At 44.3% G+C, this 22,569-nt stretch overlaps 1 protein-coding gene across 1 annotated transcript in view; it reads left to right on the top strand.

Moving 5' to 3' along the window:
- sh2d5 (SH2 domain containing 5) overlaps positions 1 to 16,459 on the top strand; it is a 97,146-nt gene extending 80,687 nt beyond the window's left edge. The window contains exons 9-10 of the mRNA XM_048561631.1: positions 14,954 to 15,113; positions 15,204 to 16,459. Coding sequence (XP_048417588.1) covers positions 14,954 to 15,113; positions 15,204 to 15,395 — 352 coding nt within the window. The 3' untranslated portion in view covers positions 15,396 to 16,459. The remainder of the gene's footprint in view (positions 1 to 14,953; positions 15,114 to 15,203) is intronic.
- The last annotated feature ends 6,110 nt before the right edge of the window (positions 16,460 to 22,569 follow it).

Raw genomic sequence — 22,569 nt, 5'->3', positions numbered from 1 at the left:
GGCTGCCTCTAACATGACTCTTTTCCTCAACTGATGATTTTCTTACATTGTGGTTGACAGGGCCTTCAATGTATCCAATCCATCTCCTGCTGTTCTGTCCTCATCCCATCCCTTCCTTCGCCGAACAACACTGTGGTTCCCCTTGTCCTTACATTCCAGCTCACTAATTTTTGCATTCATTGGATCATCCCCTGCCATTTCTGCCACCTCCAGTAGGATGCCACCACCGCTCCCCTCCACTCTCTATAGAACTGCTCCCTCTGTGACACCCTGGTCCAGCCTCCATCCTTCCTAAGGCTTCCTTACTCCTCCATGGCACCTTTCCGCAGAAGGTGTAACATTTGCCCGTTCACCACCTCCCTCCTCATTGTCCAAGGCACCAAACACATCTTCCAGGGAAGAAGTATTTCACTTGTACTTCTTTCAATCTAGTTCACTGCATTTGCTGCTCACAATGCAGATTCCTTTGCTTTAGCTTGACCTTGCTAAAGCACCCCTGCTCTGTTCATAGGAATGACGCTGATCTCCAGTTGCTTGCCGTTTCTATAAACCGTCTTGCTCTCATTGCTAATATTTCTGTCCTGGACCTGTTGCAGTGTTCCACTGAAGCACAATGCAAACCTGAGGAACAAACACTTTTTCCATTAAGGCACTTTACAGCCTCAAAACATCAAATTAAATTCAGTTACTTCAGAAACTGACCACTATATGTCTGTAGTCCATCTTTTTTCGTTCATCTGCAGAAAAGATTTATAGGGATGTTGCTGGGACTGGAGGATTTAAGATAAAGGAAGAGGCTGAATATTCTGGGCTTTTTTCCCAAGAGCATCGGAGGCTGAGGGATGACCTTATAGAGGTTTGTAAAATCATGAGGGGCACAGATAAGGTGAGTAGTCAAGGTCTTTTTCCTAGTGTGGGGGAGTCCAAAACTAGAGGTTTAAGGTGAGAGAAGATTTAAAAGGGACCCAAGGGGCAACTTTTTCACACGGGGGTGGCGTGTGTACGGAATGAGCGCCAGACAAAGTGGTGGAGGCTGGGACAATTACAACATTTAAAATGCATCTGAATGGGTACATTAACAGGAAGGGTTTGGAGAGAATAAAATGTGAGGCTGGATGAACACAGCAGGCCAAGCAGCATCTCAGGAGCACAAAAGCTGACGTTTCGGGCCTAGACCCTTCATCAGAGAGGGGGATGGGGAGAGGGAACTGGAATAAGTAGGGAGAGAGGGGGAGGCGGACCGAAGATGGAGAGTAAAGAAGATAGGTGGAGAGAGTGTAGGTGGGGAGGTAGGGAGGGGATAGGTCAGTCCAGGGAAGACGGACAGGTCAAGGAGGTGGGATGAGGTTAGTAGGTAGATGGGGGTGCGGCTTGGGGTGGGAGGAAGGGATGGGTGAGAGGAAGAACAGGTTAGGGAGGCAGAGACAGGTTGGACTGGTTTTGGGATGCAGTGGGTCGGGGGGAAGAGCTGGGCTGGTTGTGTGGTGCAGTGGGGGGAGGGGACGAACTGGGCTGGTTTAGGGATGCAGTAGGGGAAGGGGAGATTTTGAAACTGGTGAAGTCCACATTGATACCATATGGCTGCAGCGTTCCCAGGCGGAATATGAGCAACTCATATTCCGCCTGGGAACGCTGCAGCCATATGGTATCAATGTGGACTTCACCAGTTTCAAAATCTCCCCTTCCCCTACTGCATCGCTAAACCAGCCCAGTTCGTCCCCTCCCCCCACTGCACCACACAACCAGCCCAGCTCTTCCCCCCCACCCACTGCATCCCAAAACCAGTCCAACCTGTCTCTGCCTCCCTAACCTGTTCTTCCTCTCACCCATCCCTTCCTCCCACACCAAGCCGCACCCCCAGCTACCTACTAACCTCATCCCACCTCCTTGACCTGTCCGTCTTCCCTGGACTGACCTATTCCCTCCCTACCTCCCCACCTACACTCTCTCCACCTATCTTCTTTACTCTCCATCTTCGGTCCGCCTCCCCCTCTCTCCCTACTTATTCCAGTTCCCTCTCCCCATCCCCCTCTCTGATGAAGGGTCTAGGCCCGAAACGTCAGCTTTTGTGCTCCTGAGATGCTGCTTGGCCTGCTGTGTTCATCCAGCCTCACATTTTATTATCTTGGAATTCTCCAGCATCTGCAGTTCCCATTATCTCTGAGGGTTTGGAGAGATATGGGCCAAGTGCTGGCAATGGAACTCGGTCAAATTGGAATGTCTGGTCAGCACGGACAAATTGGATCACGTTGGTCTGTTTCTGTACTATAAGACTCTATTACAGTCTTGTATTGTTTGAATCTTGTTTACTTTGAACTTAGTAGAGGGGATCAATTCGTTCCCTTCACAGCTTAATTTACCACTATTCTACATACTTCTCTTTCACCATTAAAAAATCCTTCGTCCTTTGTAATGGGCCTCATTCTCTCAAAAGTATTGAAAAAGTCATTTTCCAACATATTTCACTTTTGAAAAGGGATCATACCAGACTTGAAATGTTAATTCTGTTTCCCTGCATACAGATACTGCCAGATCTACTGTATTTCTCCAGCATTCTCTGTGTTTGAAAAATGGGTTGGGGCAAGGTCAGTCAGGATCCATTTGATATTTGGGATCTGTGGAGTCGTTTTTGCCATTACTGTCTTAGAATTATCAGGGAGCAGGAACATAAAACACTTCTGAATTTGTTCAGACAGGCTGATTCATCACAGCTGTAAACTGATCTGTTTGTGTTTTTTGGAAAAACGTCAAAGTTGACTGTTTTCTAAAAATCATAACGGAATGCAGTACAAAGTATGGAAAAACACTGTTACTGAATTTCAGGCCATTTACTTCTCTGCATGATTTACCAGTGCTGGCATATTTCCACTGGGCGTGGAAACAAATTAGATGAAGGGCCATGGTCGGATCACCCAAATTTCCCAGACTCTAGATCCATAATTGATTTGTTAAAGTCCTGAGAGTGGCTCACCTGCTCCCTGTCTCAGCTGATGAATCAGTAGGAGAGGAAGTAAAATCTGTATACTTCTAACTGAAAAGAGAATTATTCAGTTTGGCAATAAAATGTTTTAATCCTTGGACAAATGGGTGGAACATTCTAACTAATACAATCCAGCTGTTTTCTTTAACTTTGGATTGTCATTTGAGCAGTAGCCAGATATATTCAGAACATTTGATGGAATATCCTTTAGATTTTAAATATAAAAAAGCCCAAGGTGAATTTTATTTCTATTCGATAATTTTGGACAACCTTCAATCTTCTAAACTAAGATGATAAAGCAGGAAACAAGAACACGCTGTTCAGCCCATTATCCCTATTCCAACCACAACCATGGCAAACATCTCAGAAGAAAATTCTCTGTATACTATCCTAGCCACAAGGTAATTCTACAAAACTAAGAAATTTAACATTACAATTCATAATTATGATCTAATGCGTACACTGAACAGGTGTTTACTTTTGTCAGTGAAAGGAATTGTGGGTTTAAGGTGAATGTAAATGAAATTCATGCTTGAGTGAAATAAATTCACAAAGTAGAAGACATTAACACTGTAAATGTCATGACCTTAGCCATAAGGCATTTATAGCAACATTTCATAGAGCTTAATTGATTAATAACTGGCCTCCACAGCAACATCTTCTCCAGGTTTTGGAATGGCAATGATTTTAGCCTTACCACAGTTTTGGGAGCTTCAGCATGTTGATTCTTATGTCGAAGCGAATCAGCTGGGAGAGGATGGCCCAGTGGTATTATCATTAAACCAGTCAGTCAAAGACCCAGGTAACGTTCTGGGGATACAGGTTTGAATCCTGTCATGGCAAATAGTGGAATTTGAATTCACTAAAATTCACAAAGGCCCTCTAGGGGAAGACATGCCATCCTTTACTTGGGCAGGCCTACGTGTGACCCCAGGCCTACAGCAATGTGGTTGACTCTTACCTGTGCTGTGGCAGTTAGGTATGGGGAGTAAATGCCGGTCTAGCTAGTGACACTTGCATCCTGTGAATTAATTAAAACAAAGCTAGGCACAAGCGCAGGGGAACAGTCATTGCAGGAATTCTGATTATCCCACTGCTTTGCCACATTGCAAGCCGCTTCAAGTTTTCTCCAGTTCTATAATCTTAAAAGGATGTTCTACATATTGCTGGTGTTGCTTTTTTTTTCAGTGTATTACAGATGATGCATCTTGTTTCCTTTTCCAACGATGTTCTTGCTTCTTACAGCAGATGACTTGCAACATGGTTCACAGTGACTGGTGGGCTGTTTAGTACAGGTGATTCTTGGGCTCCTAGAAGATAGAAAATCAGGCTCCAGTGCCTCCAATTGAAATGAGTGAATTTGATTTCTTGCTGAAATTCCCTCATCAAGTACAGCATGTAGAAGTACAACATTAAGAGACTCAATGAAGTAGTCTGCTCCATCAAGGTCACCAGCTGATTCATATTCCTTTAGGAGAGCGACACTTACTATGTGCTTTCAGAAATTTGAGTGTCTTATCCTGCAACAGCTATCTCTGGAAATAAGGTCAACAAAACTGGTTTCCATATGGGGTGCAGCATATCACACAAGTTCTGGCACTCGCCACCTATATTGAAAATGGCTTCTGAAAGAAAATAAAGACCTGCACAGTGCCACTTCACCTTACAAATTCCAATGATACTAATACTATGATACTCTACCTGCTCCTAAAGACTACCAAAGTACTTCCAGCCTGGGACAGTTGTTGAAGCAACCCTCTGCAACAGATTTAGAGTCCATCTTGGACAAGTGAGAAATGCATGGATATGACTGATTAATGGACTACCACAGGTATCAATGCTATTCTCAATAATGTTCAACATATATGACTCTGATGTGCCAACAACCACATCTCATGAGCTATCCTATGCAGTTAATATCTGTTGTGCCATTTGTTCCATCTTTCCGCATCCTAGACCAGGTCATTAGTAAAGACGTTACAAAAATTGCAGACTACCACAGCACATCGTGCGCCACATTGAACCCCTCTAAAAACATAATCAGTGTGTTCCACCCCACAATGCCAGAACTGCAAATCTACATGGATGGTCAGGGACTAAAACATAATGCTAATCCAATATACCTGGGAGTGATTCAAGATAAGATTTTGTCCTTCCAGTATCATTTAAAGAAAGCAGTAAACCATCTTTGCCCTATCCCATTGAGGGAACAAGCCTTTAGGGAGCTCACAATGGCAGCGATTGTGGGCCCAGGGGCGAGAGATGGCAGCAGAGCAAGGCACCTTCAACGTTCCTGGTCCTAGTGCAGGACTTGAGGCAGTGGCGGTAAATCAGCTTTCAATAGCAGGGCATCTTCTGTGGTCAGCGGAGAAGGTAGCATCTGCGGTCTGTGTTGGTCAGTTGCGGCAATACGGTAGGCCTGAATTAAAATTCTAAACAGGTAGTTCAATTATAGTGAAAAATTCATCAACCCTGATTTTTAGATATGAGTCTAGCAACAAAGTATATAGGAGCAAAAGTAGGCCATTTGTCCTATCAAGCCTGCTCTGGCATGCAACTATGCCTTGTTTCAACTTCTATCTCAACACCATCTTCCAATACTGACCCTATAACCCTTGATATCTTCAATACCCGGAAATCTATTAATCTGTGTCTTGGATATATTCAATAACTGAACCTTCACAGCTCTCTGGAATAGAGAATTCCAAATATCCCAATGGTTCACTATCTTCTGAAAAGAGATCCTCCTCATCTCAGTTCTAAATGGCCTATCTCTTATTCTGAAACCGTGTTCTCTGGTTCTAGACCTCACCAGCCAGAGTAAGCATTCTTTCTGCATTTACCCTGTCAAGCACTGTAAAAATTTTGTATGCTTCAATGCGATCCTCTGTCATTCTTCTAAACTCTAGAGGACATAGGGTCAGTTTCTTTTATCTGTCCTCAAAGCAATATTTTGCCAATCCCAAAACAGTCTGGTGAGTCTTCATTGCACTCCTTCTAGGACACCTTCAAGTAATACTCTTAGAAGAAAGTGGGAGCCAGTATCCAGGAATGGCATTGAACCAGAGAATCTGGCAGTAATACCACAAGAAAACTTATGACCTCATGCAGGTGGTCAACATCATTGATTGCATCATCACAAGACATCTACTCACTACTTCACCATTCCCAGGTGCTGCTTAATTCACCAGATTCCTCTTGTCACTCAGCAACACTCCCTGGCACTCAGGATTCAAACCTAACATCCAAGTAACGCCTTACCCTCACATGTCGCCAGTCACACACCTATCTCTCACTGCCTCCACATTTCTCCATGATTTGAGCTAGAGCAGGTGTATCATCCAAACACATTGCTGTATAACCACTGACATTCTGCCCTCACTCGTGCAAGATAAAGTAGCACACAATAGAAGGCAGCAGAGAACAGCTAGAAGGGAATAATGACGCCTTCATCTTCTGAACCTTGGAAAGCAAAAGTTTCTCTGTATCATGGCTGTGATGGGGCCCACAGCAATTGATATCAATGAAAACCTTGAAGTATATCCTGACTTATTCCCCTTCTCAATTGCCTGCACACCATCTGGAATTGGAGTAGAGTTTCTGAGCCCAGGGCTCACTTACTCTGTCTGCTTTCTTTTAATTTCTTTAATTTTTCTCTCTCTCTTAACTCTTTTTTCCTTCTTTTGTTTTACTTAGCTCTTGGTGAAGAACTCCATTCCACTGACAGCATCAGTAGCAACAAGTAGACCTAGCAGTGTAGATTCACGGCAGAGAAGGTGGAGGTGAGTTCAAGTTCCTGCTGGCTTCTGTCCAGGTGGTGCTGGCTACAGCAGCAGAGTGGATTTGGCCGTTCCTTGTGGCTGAAGACAGTCCCTTTCAGCGTCCTCAGCAGGATGTGAGTGGGCCCAACCTCCCAAGCACATGGGGCAGCGAAGGCAGGAGTCTGCTCCTTGGGGACAGCGAGCCCAGCATGGAGGGAACAAGTCTTTAGGGAGCTTACAATGGCAGCGATTGCGGGCCCAGTGGCAAGAGATGGCAGCAGAGCAAGGCACCTTCGACATTACTGGGCCTAGTGCAGGACTTGAGACAGTGGCAGTGGATCAGCTTTCAATGGCAGGGCATCTTCTGTGGTCAGCGGAAAAGGTAGCATCTACGGTCAGCATTGGTCAGCTGTGGCAATGCAGTAGGCCTGAATCAATAGTCAATGGTGGATCGACAGAAGCGACAGTTGCTTCGGTAGTGGCATGGTAGGCCCGCCACGGGGAGTCCTGGAATAGACTGTGTGGGGAAAACACGGCAATTAGCAGGAGATCGCGCCCTTGTAGGAAGTGTGGTCCAAGTGTGGCTAAGCACTTTCAAAAGACTACTGTCTGACTTCTGGCTTCATTTCTTTATTTTTATTAAACTTTTAACTTTGTTCTTTCTTTCCACCTTGTTCTTACGATTCTGTACCTACCTTGTGTGGCGACATTACAGTTGTCACTGTACTCCAGTACTTTTGTACTTGAGTACACGTGACAATAAAGAATCTAAATCTAAAAAAGAATCTACATCTAAATCTTATGCTATCTTGTGTGAACAGACTGCTAATGGTGTGACCAGGAACCTCTTGCTTCTCATCCCACCCCCTTCCTCCACAACAACTTTGGCCTTCTGATTTGTGCTTTCTGGAAATACTCAGTAGGTCAGTTGATTCAGATAATCAAATGAATTGATCTGTAACTTTAACTCTGCTGTCTCCACAGATACTGCTTGCGCTGTTGAATATTTTCAACACTTTTTGTTTTCACTTTTGGGCTTCCAGCAAATGAGTATTTTGCCTTTCCATTAGACTTAACAGCACTGCTTGCACATCCACAGCAGCCCAATAAGGAAGGCAGAGACAACAGCGCAGCAGTGATGAACAGGCTCCTTTGTAACAATCTGACAAATGCAACCACCAAAACAGACTCTAGCACTGCATTTACATTGGAGTCTGGTGTATAGTTTGGATCAGCATATAGTGAGTCACTGGGTATGAGTGTGCTGAAAGCAGATGGAGTAAAAATGATTTGCTTCTTAGCTTACCAGAGGGTGAGATGACAGACATATTGCCGCAGAGGACTCTGATGAGGAGCTTGATGCAATGGCTTACAGGTAAGTGCTAAATGAACATATATTTGAAAACCAAGATAATAAAATATGAGGCTGGATGAACACAGCAGGCCAAGCAGCATCTCAGGAACACAAAAGCTGACGTTTCAGGCCTAGACCCTTCATCAGAGAGGGGGATGGGGAGAGGGAGCTGGAATAAATAGGGAGAGAGGGGGAGGCGGACCGAAGATGGAGAGTAAAGAAGATAGGTGGAGAGAGTATAGGTGGGGAGGTAGGGAGGGGATAGGTCAGTCCAGGGAAGACGGACAGGTCAAGGGGGTGGGACGAGGTTAGTAGGTAGCTGGGGGTGCGGCTTGGTGTGGGAGGAAGGGATGGGTGAGAGGAAGAACCGGTTAGGGAGGCAGAGACAGGTTGGACTGGTTTTGGGATGCAGTGGGTGGGGGGGAAGAGCTGGGCTGGTTGTGTGGTGCACTAGGGGGAGGGGACGAACTAGGCTGGTTTAGGGATGCAGTAGGGGAAGGGGAGATTTTGAAACTGGTGAAGTCCACATTGATACCATATGGCTGCAGGGTTCCCAGGCGGAATATGAGTTGCTGTTCCTGCAACCTTCGGGTGGCATCATTGTGGCAGTGCAGGAGGCCCATGATGGACATGTCATCTAGAGAATGGGAGGGGGAGTGGAAATGGTTTGCAACTGGGAGGTGCAGTTGTTTGTTGCGAACTGAGCGGAGGTGTTCTGCAAAGCGGTCTCCAAGCCTCCGCTTGGTTTCCCCAATGTAGAGGAAGCCACACCGGGTACAGTGGATGCAGTATACCACATTGGCAGATGTGCAGGTGAACCTCTGCTTAATGTGGAATGTCATCTTGGGGCCTGCGATAGGGGTGAGGGAGGAGGTGTGGGGAAAAGTGTAGCATTTCCTGCGGTTGCAGGGGAAGGTGCCGGGTGTGTTGGGGTTGGAGGGCAGTGTGGAGCGAACAAGGGAGTCACGGAGAGAGTGGTCTCTCCGGAAAGCAGACAGGGGAGGAGATGGAAAAATGTCTTGGGTGGTGGGGTCGGATTGTAAATGGCGGAAGTGTCGGAGGATGATGCGTTGTATCCGGAGGTTGGTAGGGTGGTGTGTGAGAACGAGGGGGATCCTCTTTTGGCGGTTGTGGCGGGGGCGGGGTGTGAGGGATGTGTTGCGGGAAATACGGGAGACGCGGTCAAGGGCGTTCTCGATCACTGTGGGGGGAAAGTTGCGGTCCTTAAAGAACTTGGACATCTGGGATGTGCGGGAGTGGAATGTCTTATCGTGGGAGCAGATGCGGCGGAGGCGGAGGAATTGGGAATAGGGGATGGAATTTTTGCAGGAGGGTGGGTGGGAGGAGGTGTATTCTAGGTAGCTGTGGGAGTCGGTGGGCTTGAAATGGACATCAGTTACAAGCTGGTTGCCTGAGATGGAGACTGAGAGGTCCAGGAAGGTGAGGGATGTGCTGGAGATGGCCCAGGTGAACTGAAGGTTGGGGTGGAAGGTGTTGGTGAAGTGGATGAACTGTTCGAGCTCCTCTGGCGAGCAAGAGGCGGCGCCAATACACTCATCAATGTACCGGAGGAAGAGGTGGGGTTTGGGGCCTGTATAGGTGCGGAAGAGGTACTGTTCCACGTAACAGTTCATCCACTTCACCAACACCTTCCACCCCAACCTTCAGTTCACCTGGGCCATCTCCAGCACATCCCTCACCTTCCTGGACCTCTCAGTCTCCATCTCAGGCAACCAGCTTGTAACTGATGTCCATTTCAAGCCCACTGACTCCCACAGCTACCTAGAATACACCTCCTCCCACCCACCCTCCTGCAAAAATTCCATCCCCTATTCCCAATTCCTCCGCCTCCGCCGCATCTGCTCCCACGATAAGACATTCCACACCCGCACATCCCAGATGTCCAAGTTCTTTAAGGACCACAACTTTCCCCCCACAGTGATCGAGAACGCCCTTGACCGCGTCTCCTGTATTTCCCGCAACACATCCCTCACACCCCGCCCCCGCCACAACCGCCCTAAGAGGATCTCCCTCGTTCTTACAAACCACGCCACCAACCTCCGGATACAACGCATCATCCTCCGACACTTCCGCCATTTACAATCCGACCCCACCACCCAAGACATTTTTCCATCCCCTCCCCTGTCTGCCTTCCGGAGAGACCACTCTCTCCGTGACTCCCTTGTTCGCTCCACACTGCCCTCCAACCCCACCACACCCGGCACCTTCCCCTGCAACCGCAGGAAATGCTACACTTGTCCCCACACCTCCTCCCTCACCCCGATCGCAGGCCCCAAGATGACATTCCACATTAAGCAGAGGTTCACCTGCACATCTGCCAATGTGGTATACTGCATCCATTGTACCCGGTGCGGCTTCCTCTACATTGGGGAAACCAAGCGGAGGCTTGGAGACCGCTTTGCAGAACACCTCCGCTCAGTTCGCAACAAACAACTGCACCTCCCAGTCGCAAACCATTTCCACTCCCCCTCCCATTCTCTAGATGACATGTCCATCATGGGCCTCCTGCACTGCCACAATGATGCCACCCGAAGGTTGCAGGAACAGCAACTCATATTCCGCCTGGGAACCCTGCAGCCATATGGTATCAATGTGGACTTCACCAGTTTCAAAATCTCCCCTTCCCCTATTGCATCCCTAAACCAGCCTAGTTCGTCCCCTCCCCCCACTGCACCACACAACCAGCCCAGCTCTTCCCCCCCACCCACTGCATCCCAAAACCAGTCCAACCTGTCTCTGCCTCCCTAACCGGTTCTTCCTCTCACCCATCCCTTCCTCCCACACCAAGCCGCACCCCCAGCTACCTACTAACCTCATCCCACCCCCTTGACCTGTCCGTCTTCCCTGGACTGACCTATCCCCTCCCTACCTCCCCACCTATACTCTCTCCACCTATCTTCTTTACTCTCCCTCTTCGGTCCGCCTCCCCCTCTCTCCCTATTTATTCCAGCTCCCTCTCCCCATCCCCCTCTCTGATGAAGGGTCTAGGCCCGAAACGTCAGCTTTTGTGCTCCTGAGATGCTGCTTGGCCTGCTGTGTTCATCCAGCCTCACATTTTATGATCTTGGAATTCTCCAGCATCTGCAGTTCCCATTATCTCTGATATATTTGAAAACGCTGGGTTCATTCATGGCCTGTCAGACAGCTGGGAGGAATCTAGCTCCACCTTAGTAAAGTGGATGCTGCAGAGCACGTTCTGTGCAGATTCTGATACATCTCCCTGTCATGCTGCAAAGCCAGCAGCTTTGTCATGCTTCTCTACATATGCTCCAGCCTTTATGTAGACAGATGACCAGATCCTCCACCCCTCATGAGGTTTTGGAAATGTCTTCTGCTAGATGGAATAAAACACCTCCAATAACACTGGAAAGTACTTTCAAATGTAAAAAGTTCCAACAACTTTACTAACTTGAAATTTTACTAACTTTAAGTATCTCTATTTCCAGGCCCATCTGAGTACTCAATGCTATTTTTTCCAGACAGAGAATACAGGCATTGTCAGCACTTATTTGTCCAAATTCAGAATCCTGCCAGTTAGACTGCATGTGTTGATGCTACCCAGACATAAATGTATTTGGGCATACAGAAGGTTGCATCTCTGTGTACTCAAATCAATGAAGAATTTCACACAATTTGAAAGGTGGTAGCTCATTGCATTGCCTGCCCCTGAGAAATAAGAAAGGCCTGTTGCCCAAATATTCAGTAAAAGCCAGAATGGTCCTCTTTGGGAGACCACTAAAAGGAAGCAGTGACTTGGAGAATGACAAAACTTTAAGCACTAAACATGTATCATACATATGTCTAACCAGAAGCAAAATGGATGAATATATCAAAAATAAAACTGAATAAAATGTGCTCAAAGAAACTGAGTACAAACTTCAAAATTCTGAAATGTGTTGCACCTTAATACATTAAAATTAAATGAGAAACAAATTGTGAAATTAGTGATCCCAGTTTTGTAGTCAAAGGTGCATGAATGGCATTCGCTGCAACTATCCAGAATTTTCAGTGGCTTTTAGTGGCAACTCATTGTCATGTCCAGTGCAATCCAAGAAAAAAAGGAATCTGCATAAATAGTGCAAGCGATATTGTCTCAAAGAATAGTCACCAAGGGATACAGGTTGGAATTCAGTGCCCTCCAGTGATTGGTGGATACCAGACAGGAACCCCCGCCACCTTCCTATCACCGACTTAATTAAGTTGGGGGAACAAAGGGGCATGGATGACCCTCCTGATCTGACTAATTGAGGCCCTTAAGGTAATTAATGCCTTGTTCTTCCACTGCTGGTAGCAGCCAGTGGCAGGCAAAACAGACACTACTCTGGGAAGCCCAAAAGGCTAATGATGCTTTCAGGGCACTGGCATTACGAGTGACCTGACAAGGGCCACCCACATCCCTTGATGCTGATGCCACTACTGCTTTTACTCTGGGCCCTTCAGTAATCTTAGGCCTCTCCAAGGGTGCTCTGCCAGTGGCTGCCACCTGTCCACTGCCTGCATTAGGACTGTACAGCAGAGGCCAGCAACTCATATAGGGAGGCTTTTGCTCTCTCTAAGGTCCTTACACTTGAAGAAGTGCCTGTTTGGCACAGTTTGGCAGGCCTTCCTCACAGGAGGCAAAAATACAGAGGTCTCTCTAGTTCTCTAGCCAATGTGTAAATACCTTGCAGAGTTTAAACCAGGAAGTTTAAGTTAGAATGTTTAACTTGATGTAAAATCAAATATTACATGGAAAATTTAAAAGGCTGGTAATAAAGATGGAATTTGGAGAGAGGCAAAAGAAACAAAGAACAATTTTATTAAATTTTATTTTAATTTTACTATTCTAAATATCTCCATCAATAATTCATTTCTGAAAGAATGAGACTTTACATTTATAAAAGTTAATCTTCAATGCTAAAAGTTGGTTGATGGCACTTTCTTTTTAGGAAGATGTTCTTGGGATGTGAACTTGGCATGTAAGATCAACATTTCTTGTTATCCCAAACTGCCCTCGAGTAGACCTTCACAAACCATCTGTAACTGAGTGGGTCATTTCAGAGGACAGTTAAGAGCCAACCAAACTTGTGTGGGTCTGGATCCATATTTCATCTAGACTGGGTATGGAGGTCATTTTCCTCCCCTGTAGGACATTTGCGGACCAGATGAATTTTTACAACAATTTGAGAGTTTCGTTATCATTATGTCTGCACCAGTTTCTCATTATGATTAATTAAATGAGTTTAAATTCTTCCTGTGTTGTGATGGAATTTGAACTCATGCCTCTAGTGTATTATTGTAAGCTTCTGGATTACCAATCCAGTAATATTACACTGTTATAACAAAGTGTAGAGCTGGATGAACACAGCAGGCCAAGCAGCATCTTAGGAGCACAAAAGCTGACATTTCGTGCCTAGACCCTTCATCAGAAAATCAGAAAATATGATAAAGGGTCTAGGCCCGAAACATTAGCTTTCCTGCTCCCAAGATGCTGCTTGGCCTGCTGTGTTCATCCAGCTCTACACTTTGTTATCTCAGATTTTCCAGCATCTGCAGTTCCCATTATCTCTAATGTTACACTGTTCTACTGTTGTGTATGTAGTTGGGGGGTGCTGCTGGCCCTTTAGGCGAGCTGGTCAGGTGGGACTTTGGGTCAGTCTAGAACCATTTACAAAGTTGCGAGCGTTGTCGATGAAGTGTTGCGTCCAGATTTACCATTTGTCTAGCTTGTGTATAATTCCTGGTTCCAAAGGAAGAACCAACATAACTGTCACTCAATTGTTTACATGAACAAACCTTTCTAGCATGTCATGGTCACTAGCAGGTAAGTACTGCGACCTTATGCCCTTAAATGGATATCAATGCTATCCCTTGGTGGTATATGCTTAGAGTGAAGCTTGTGGAAGATACAGCAAATTAGAGAGCATCTTGCAGATTTCTGTGTTTATCTGCACATGTGAATGTTATTGTCTGATTGATTGTATTGCTATTGCACATCTGGTTGCTATTTGTGCAACTGAAATTTTAAATAATACTTGGCAGAATAATGATTATCATCAATTCAAGACATTGATAGAGATTGTGGAATCATAGAAAGGCTGTAGCACAATTGAATGGACTTGGCTTGTCATATTCACTCATCGTACGACCAATATAGCTAGTTGCAGTTCTTACCCTTTTCCCAGAGCTCCATGAGATTTTTGTTTTGTCTTCAATTATTTATTCCTGGAACCATTCCCATGAATCACTTCTGAGACCTATCTAAAGCCATTCATCCTTCCTAAAGTGTAGTCCCCAGAATTGTCACAATACAGTTGAGGCCAAATCTGTGTTTAAAAAGGTTTATCATAACTTTCTTGCTTCTGTCTGTTTTCACTCTACTTATAAAGCCCTGTAATCAGATGTCTTTTTAACTACTTTCTCAACCATAGCCCACCACATTCAGTATGCACATATGTCCCCAGGGTTCTCTGTTCCTGCACCCTTTTTGGAATTGTACTCTTTACACCATGATTGTATCATATTTAGCACCAAAACATCGCCTTGATGCCTGTTACCATTGTCCCCTCAGTTAATAACACTTGCGAGTTGTGCGTCATCTGCAATTTTAAAATTGTACTCAGTACACCAATGTTTAGGTTGTTGATGTATATAAAGGCAGTGCTCCTGGTGTCAAATGCCACTCCTCTACCCCCACAATACAATCTCTCCCAATCTACTTTCTGAACAACTAATAATGACTGCTTGAAAAGGAAACCTTTTTTCAGTGCTTAGCTGAAGTTACATATTAAAAAAGAGTTTTTCTGGAAAACTTCAAAAATGAGTTTGTTTTTCACGTATCTTATTATTTTTGTAAAGGGATTATGCCACAGCACTACTAAAACGTGATGTAATGGGAGCCTTCTTATTGTGGGTGAATCCTGGCCCCCTACAGTGTTGGACACTAATGATGAGGACCCCATTTGGTGTGATAAATTACCTCATCTGTAAAAATGATGAAGGCAACTATTATTTGCAGGTATGATTATAATATCTTTTAAAATTATGAAATGATCTTTTTTACACAGTAGCTTATAACATATTATAATATGTATGTATTCTTTTCCAGCAATTGAACACATTAACGTTTCCCAGCATAAAAGCCTTGATAGAACATTACACAGCAAATGAAGATGGTCTCTTTTGTTGTCTAAGTGTTTCAAGGGTAAATCACTGCTATGAAGAACATGATTCTACTGAACACTATTGTTTGCACCCAGTCCAAAGCAAACCAGAGGACAGGCAGATTGCTTCAGATTAATGATGTTGAATTTCCAAAAACTGATAAGGTTGCTTTTTGCAGGTCATATCAAGAAGCTGGCTGCCTGTTATAATGTGCAGAGTGGTTGAGGAAAATTTAATACGATAAATTTGAATCCACCACAGATATTGTCTCATGTTCAGTAACATCAGACACTGCTCCAGTGGTCCCAGACTTTACTGTTATGGGGATTGATCTCAATAGCATGTGGGAAGTTGTAATAATAACACTGTCCTGTGATTCAAACAGGATACTTATATACATCGCATGTATGTCCCTTTAGTCCCTTCTGTGGCAGACCATGCTAGCACTTAATGAGTTGAAGTGTGATACAAATCATTCAATTGCTTTACTTCACAGCAAATGCACAGACAGTTATGATCAGATTAGAAAAGTTCAATTAATATCACCCATTATGGCATTAAGATACAAAATAGAAACACACTTCACCATCAGTGACATGTTTTCAATTAATGTAGGAAAGAGGGTTTATCCTCTAATATTTTTAACCTCCATGCTATTCAGTTTCAAGAAAGCACATCTTTGTGTGCTTGTTTCTCTTGGTTTGGAAGAGCTTGACGGTAAAAGAACTTTGAAACACAGGCTTTGGTATCCTTCGCTCACCCAGATGGGCAACCAAATTTCTAATCTCTGTTTAGCGTCTGGATTTAGTGCCTCTTAAATAGTTGATGAGAATGTGCATTGTACAAACAGAATGAAAAAAACAGCACTTCCTGTGGAAATATTGTCCAAAGTACTAAAATGTAATAGCAATCTGTGCAAGAATAATGGTTAACTTAAAGCTTGAAGCCAAGTAAGGGATACTGTCTAAGCAAATTAGCTGATTGAAAATGTTTTGAGGAATGGTCAATTGCAAGATCTAAATGACCCTAGATTTTTCTCTTCAGCTGCTGTTCCACAAAAGTACATTTTAGACTTTTGCTGACTTTATTGAGATGCTATGAGGAGAGAGGAGGTGATACTTAGAATTGCCCACAGCTTTATCCAATTTCTTTCTGTGCCTGTGAGAATGTGCAAATTTCAGAAGTTGCTTAAATACAATCAGATATAATACTTTATTGAGCTGGATGAACACAGCAGGCCAAGCAGCATCAGAGGAGCAGGAAAACTGACGTTTCGGGTCAAGATCCTTCTTCAGAAATGGGGGAGGGGAGGGGATTTCTGAAATAAATAGGGAGAGTGGAGGTGGTGGATAGAAGATGGATAAAGGAAAAGATAGGTGGAGAGGAGATAAACAGGTCAAAGATGCGGGGTTGGAGCCAGTGAAGGTGAATGTAGGTGAGGAGTTAGGGAGGGGATAGGTCGGTCCAGGGAGGCCAGACAGGTCAAGGAAGCAGAATGAGGTTGGTGGGTAGGAGATGAGGGTGGGGCTTGAGGTGGGAGGAATGGTGAGGGAGGCGGGGACAAGCTGGGCTGGTTTTGGGATGCGGTCGGGGAGGCGAGATTTTGAAGCTTGTGAAGTCCACATTGATATCCTTGGGCTGCAGGGCTCCCAAGCGAAATATGAGATGCTGTTCCTGCAGCTTTTGGGTGGCGTCATTGTGGCAATGCAGAAGGCCCAGGATGGACATGTTGTCCAAGGAATGGGAGGGGGAGTTGAAATGATTCACGACTGGGAGGTGTAGTTGTTTGTTGCGAACTGAGCGTAGGTGTTCTGCAAAGTGCTTACCAAGCCTCCTCTTAGTTTCCCCGATGTAGTGGAGGCCACAACGGGAACAGTGGATACAGTATACCACATTAGCAGATGTGCTGATGAACATCTGTTTAATGTGGAAGGTCTTCTTAGGGCCCGGAATGGGCTTTCTGGAGGGATCACTCTCTCCGTGACTTCCTTGTCCACTCCACACTCCCCTCCAGCCCCACTACCCCCAGCACTTTTCCCCACAACCGAAGCAAGTGTTACACCTATCCCTACACCTCCCCCTCACCTCCATCCGAGGCCCTAGGAAGACCTTCCACGTCAAACAGATGTTCACCTGCACATCTGCTAATGTAATACTGTATCCACTGATCCCATTGTGGCCTCCTCTACATCGGGGAAACCAAGCGGAGGCTTGGGGACCACTTTGTGGAACACCTACGCTCAGTTCGCAATAAACAACTACACCTCCCAGTCATGAACCATTTCAACTCCCCCTCCCACTCCTTGGATGACATGTTCATCCTGGGCCTCCTGCATTGCCACAATGACGCCACCCAAAAGCTGCAGGAACAGCATCTCATATTTCGCTTGGGAACCCTGCAGCCCAAGGGTATCAATGTGAACTTCACAAGCTTCAAAATCTCCCGTCCTCCGACCACAACTCAAAACCAGCTCAGCTAGTCCCCGCCTCCCTAACCATTCCTCCCACCTCAAGCCCCACCACCATCTCCTACCCACCAACCTCATCCTGCCTCCTTGACCTGTACGTCCTCCCTGGACAGACGTATCCCCTCCCTAACTCACCGCCTACATTCACCTTCACTGGCTCCAACCTTGCATCTTTGACCTGTCTATCTCCTCTCCAGCTATCTTCTCCTTTATCCACCTTCTATCTGACTGCCCTTCTCTCCCTATTTATTTCAGAATCCCCCTCCCCTCCCCCATTTCTGAAGAAGGGTCTCGACCCAAAACGTCAGCTTTCCTGCTCCTCTGATGCTGCTTGGCCTGCTGTGTTCATCCAGCTCAAGAAAGTATTATATTTGATTGTATTTAAGCAACTTCTGTTCTTCCAGTTCGATACCATGTTATCTCAGATTCTCCAGCATCGGCAGTTCCTACTATCTCTGCAACAAGTATAATACTTATTTACTACTTGCTTTGCTACACTGCAGTTTAATAATACGGTTGCTCATAAATAAGTATTATTTTGGATTTATTTTTCATCTGTTGGAACTAAGGAAAAGCTAGATTTTAAAAACTAGAAATTTAAAACCTAGATTTTGTTTACATTTAGAACTCTCGGTCCTCAAGGTCCTGAACTGTGTTATCAAAAATAAAAATTTAAAATGAAATTTGAATGAATGAAAACAAAAAATAAGTACTAAAAAAGCAACTTGCTGTGCCTTTAATTGGTAGATTTCTTTAGGTTTTGGAGGACATTCTAGTGGGTCCAGACATTCTCATAGCAGAAGGACCAAGGTAAAAATCAGGTAGTTACAGACACATAAGTGAATACGGGGAATACTTCTCATCATCTACCCAAGAGACTATCAGGGGAGTTTATTTTTCTTTTGTACATTGTAACTGTTCTAATATTGCACTGTTTTAAGAATTACTTGTGCTTAAGTAAAATGACCGTAGTGCTATGAACAAGGAGTCAGCTTGAAACGTTGAACAATCAGTCCAAAGAGATTTTAAATTTATTGCAGTTGATCAGCTTTAACAACCATAGGCACTTAGACCAAGTATCAGAGTTAGTCTCAAGAAAATATACAAAAGTGGAAATTGAAAATGTACTGATCCCTACCTTTAAAGCAGAGGTACTACTTTGCACCTTGATGCAGATTATGGCACCAACTGCAAACTCTTCTGCTTCAGTCTGCATGCAACAAATTCTAATTAATTGCTGTATTAGAAGTGTCCTTTTTGATTTAATAAGGTTATCATGAAATCATAAAGTATTGCAGTGAGAATCTCAAATGGTTTGAAGCTGACTTAAGTCATTAGATAATCTTAGCAAGTTTGCCTTTCTTTTAATAAAGCTATGATGCTAAAGTAAGATCAAGAAACAGCGATACTAAAGAATTTGTTTATGTTCTGCACATTGGTATTATGTATAGTTCCTAAACAGAATACAAATATTGAATACAAAATAAGTACAAACTTGTTCCAGTTATGTTTTTTATTAAAATGTGGTCTTAATGATATAGGGTCTTTATGACTAATTCATTCTCACTGTTCTTCACTGTCCTTAAGATCTCTCAAAAAACAAAACATCTGTTTTATTTAAATCTCTATATTGTGCTTTTTGACTTTGAATGTACAATCTTGTGTTAAAGATGTGTATTTTTTATTTTTTAGATTGTTTACATTATAATAGCATTCATTGCAGAAATTCCATAATAAAGAGCATGTGAACTTCCAGCAGCTAGTCTTTTTCTGGATGTGAGTGAAGAAAATATTAAGATTGCCGCACAAGTCAAATCTTGTGTTGTATCAGTAAACCAAGCAAACCAACTACTGTTGAGACAGTAGTAGTAAGACTAGCTGCCAGTGAATCTGGTGATACTATAGTAATTTGATAGGTTCTGATTTCCTTCATTTGCACCTTCCACCCTTCAGCACCCAGCCCCAGAATGGGGGTGGGGGGGGTGGTGCTGCCTATTTCCAAGATCTCTGACAGGTGTCCATTACATATTGTGCACTCAGTGAATAGGTGAACATCTACTCCTCCACTTGGTGATGCTGCAAAGATAACTGTATTAAATTCTAGGTCTACCAAATCTAGCATTATCTTTGGCAACTAAATTTTAAAACTTGTGAAATTTCCAGTTTCAAAATTAAAATTCTCACCACATACATTTGGATTAAGTGGGATATTGGCTTAAAATAGAACAGCCCACCCAAACTGTGATTTAAAAAATGAGATGTAAAGCAAAATGCAGGACTAATTATTGTGATCTGTGATAATGGGAGCTGCAGATGCTGGAGAATCCAAGATAACAAAGTGTGAAGCTGGATGAACACAGCAGGCCAAGCAGCTGTGTTCATCCAGCTTCAAGCATTTGTGCTCCTGACATGCTGCTTGGCCTGCTGTGTTCATCCAGCTTCACACTTTGTTATCTATTATGCAGGACTAATTATGCTGTTTTTTTACAAGCTGCTGAAATCATTGAATCTTAATTCACATTCTGAAAAAATCTTAGCAGAATGCTTAAATAAAAATTACTCAGTAAGATCACAGATAAGTGCATTAAACATTTGCATTCTCAACTTCTTCTTGTTTAATTTGTCTAACTATGTGGGCATGCAGTTTGGTTTACAATCTCTACCTATACATGATAGCCATGCCTATGCTATCATGACAATTTCAGATGATTTGATGCCGTTTTAACAAACTTAGTCTACACGAGGTAGACTGAACTGCAGTGCTGATCAGAACCGGATGAATGTGTAGCTTAATGGACCCCTACTGGTCCTTTTAAATGAGTTAAGACACCAATTTGCAGATGAAGTGCTTTTGACTTCTACTTTGACAAACTTAGTGGAAATTCAGTGGTGTACATTCTGAGGTATTTTAAAGAGCAGTCCTACCTGGAATTAGTGACTGTTGGGGCCTGTGGTTTTATTGCCATGGGTCTGCAACATGTTCAGCAAATGCATCAAAGGGTGCATTTTGAGGAGGCAGTGGGGGAAGGGCTCTTCACAGATGATGCTATCCACTAAGAGATTTTCAAGAGTACTTTACCTAGCTAAGGCTGTTCAGATTGGACAAAGAGGTGTCACATAACTCTGCCACCTCATTCAATCTAATATGGAGTCTTGAAGCAGGGAGAGGTCAGCAATGCTAGTGGCCTTTAGAACACAGTTGTCTCCAGGTCTTTCCCAGCAGAAATCACTAACATCTCAAAATCTTGTAAGTACATCAGCCACCTTGGCCATAATTTTTCAAGAAGGATGAGTGGTTTAATAAAATAGTTTAAGAACTGCAACTCACCTGCAGTAAATAAAACAATGTGAGAAAGGGGAAACAAAACTCCCAGATGACTGTCCCCAAAGCAAATCAGCCTCCTCCCCCACAATACCGTGCCCCAGATATGAAAAAATAAATCTTGAAAGAAAACAGCACTCGCGTGCATGCAAACTGAATAAAACCCCTGCTTTATCCTCCTCATCAAGGAGATGCAGGAAAATAGGGTATATGCTGTAGCCTTCATGTACAAGGCTCTGTATGTCTCATTGTCACCAGGGAGAGGCACAGCAACAACTCATAGAGCAATGTTCATAGAATCCTTACAGTGTGGAAACAGGCCCTTCAGCCCAACAAGTCCACTCAGACTCTTGGAGCATCCCACCCAGACCCATCCCTATAACCTGCACACCTCTGAACACTACAGGCAATTTAGCACAGCCAATCCACCTAGCCTAGACATCTTTGGAGTGTGGGAGGAAACCAGTGCACCAGGAGGAATCCCAAACAGACGCGGGGAGAACATGCAAACTCCGCACAGTCATCCAAGGCTGGAATCGAACCCAGGTCCCTGGCGCTGTGAGGCAGCACTGCTAATTACTGTACCACCCCCATATTTTGGTTACTGTTCTGATAACAGCTTTTTTGAGCAGTAAGCTATTCCAGCATCTTTGGGCTTTGATGGAACTTGGCTGCTTGAAGACAAAGATAACTCCATTTATGTGATTGATGATCCACCTGTTCCACCACAATGACAAACAGCCAAGCAGTAACGAAATTTTACAAGGACAGGCAATGGCTATGCTCAGGCAATGCTTAAAATGCCTGGACTGGGGTTTGGGTTGGGAGTCCTTAAGTACATGCAGGAGGAAGGTATTCAGGTGTTCTGCTTATATTTCACAGCATAGCCATAATGAGAGTGCAACAATTGCCTGCAGGAATCCAGAAGCTCAATTTGAGGGAAGGAGGAGGAAGAAGAGCAGGGAGGATGCATTCTAGATTCTTTGCTCCAGGTTTTCTGTGATGATCAATTTTACCGTGAAATAACTTCCCTTAGCCTCCTTGGATCCACCATTCCCTGCCATTACATTCATATTAGATGTTCCATCATATCTTCCCTTGGCTCTACATTAGATAATAAAGGGCACGTTCAAAAATCTGTTCATTAACGAACTGCTTTGGGATGCCTTGTCTTGATATTCCTAGACAGTGATATATCAGTGGTTGCAGAATGGCTGATGGAAGAGCTTGGCCACGGGATTGCATGGCCATTTGCTAAAAGCCTTAACAGTGAGAGCATGCCCGGTGGCTGAGACATCATATAAGCTACTCACGTTTTGTTCTGATCTGTGAACAGATTTGGAATGTAAAGCTAAAACTCCTTTAATCTATCTATAAAAGTAGCGTCACCGAACACTGATCAATGCTCCCAACTGCTCTGTCTCCAGAGCAACGGCCGGCAAGCACCAATTGCGGAAGTGACGTACTGTCTGCCGGAAACTGGTATCGTCGGTGGACCCCTTGTTGCCGAGCAACCGACG

This window comes from Stegostoma tigrinum, chromosome 28 (genome assembly GCF_030684315.1).
Source record: "Stegostoma tigrinum isolate sSteTig4 chromosome 28, sSteTig4.hap1, whole genome shotgun sequence".
Taxonomy (NCBI): domain Eukaryota; kingdom Metazoa; phylum Chordata; class Chondrichthyes; order Orectolobiformes; family Stegostomatidae; genus Stegostoma; species Stegostoma tigrinum.
This window is presented reverse-complemented; position numbering and strand designations above follow the sequence as displayed.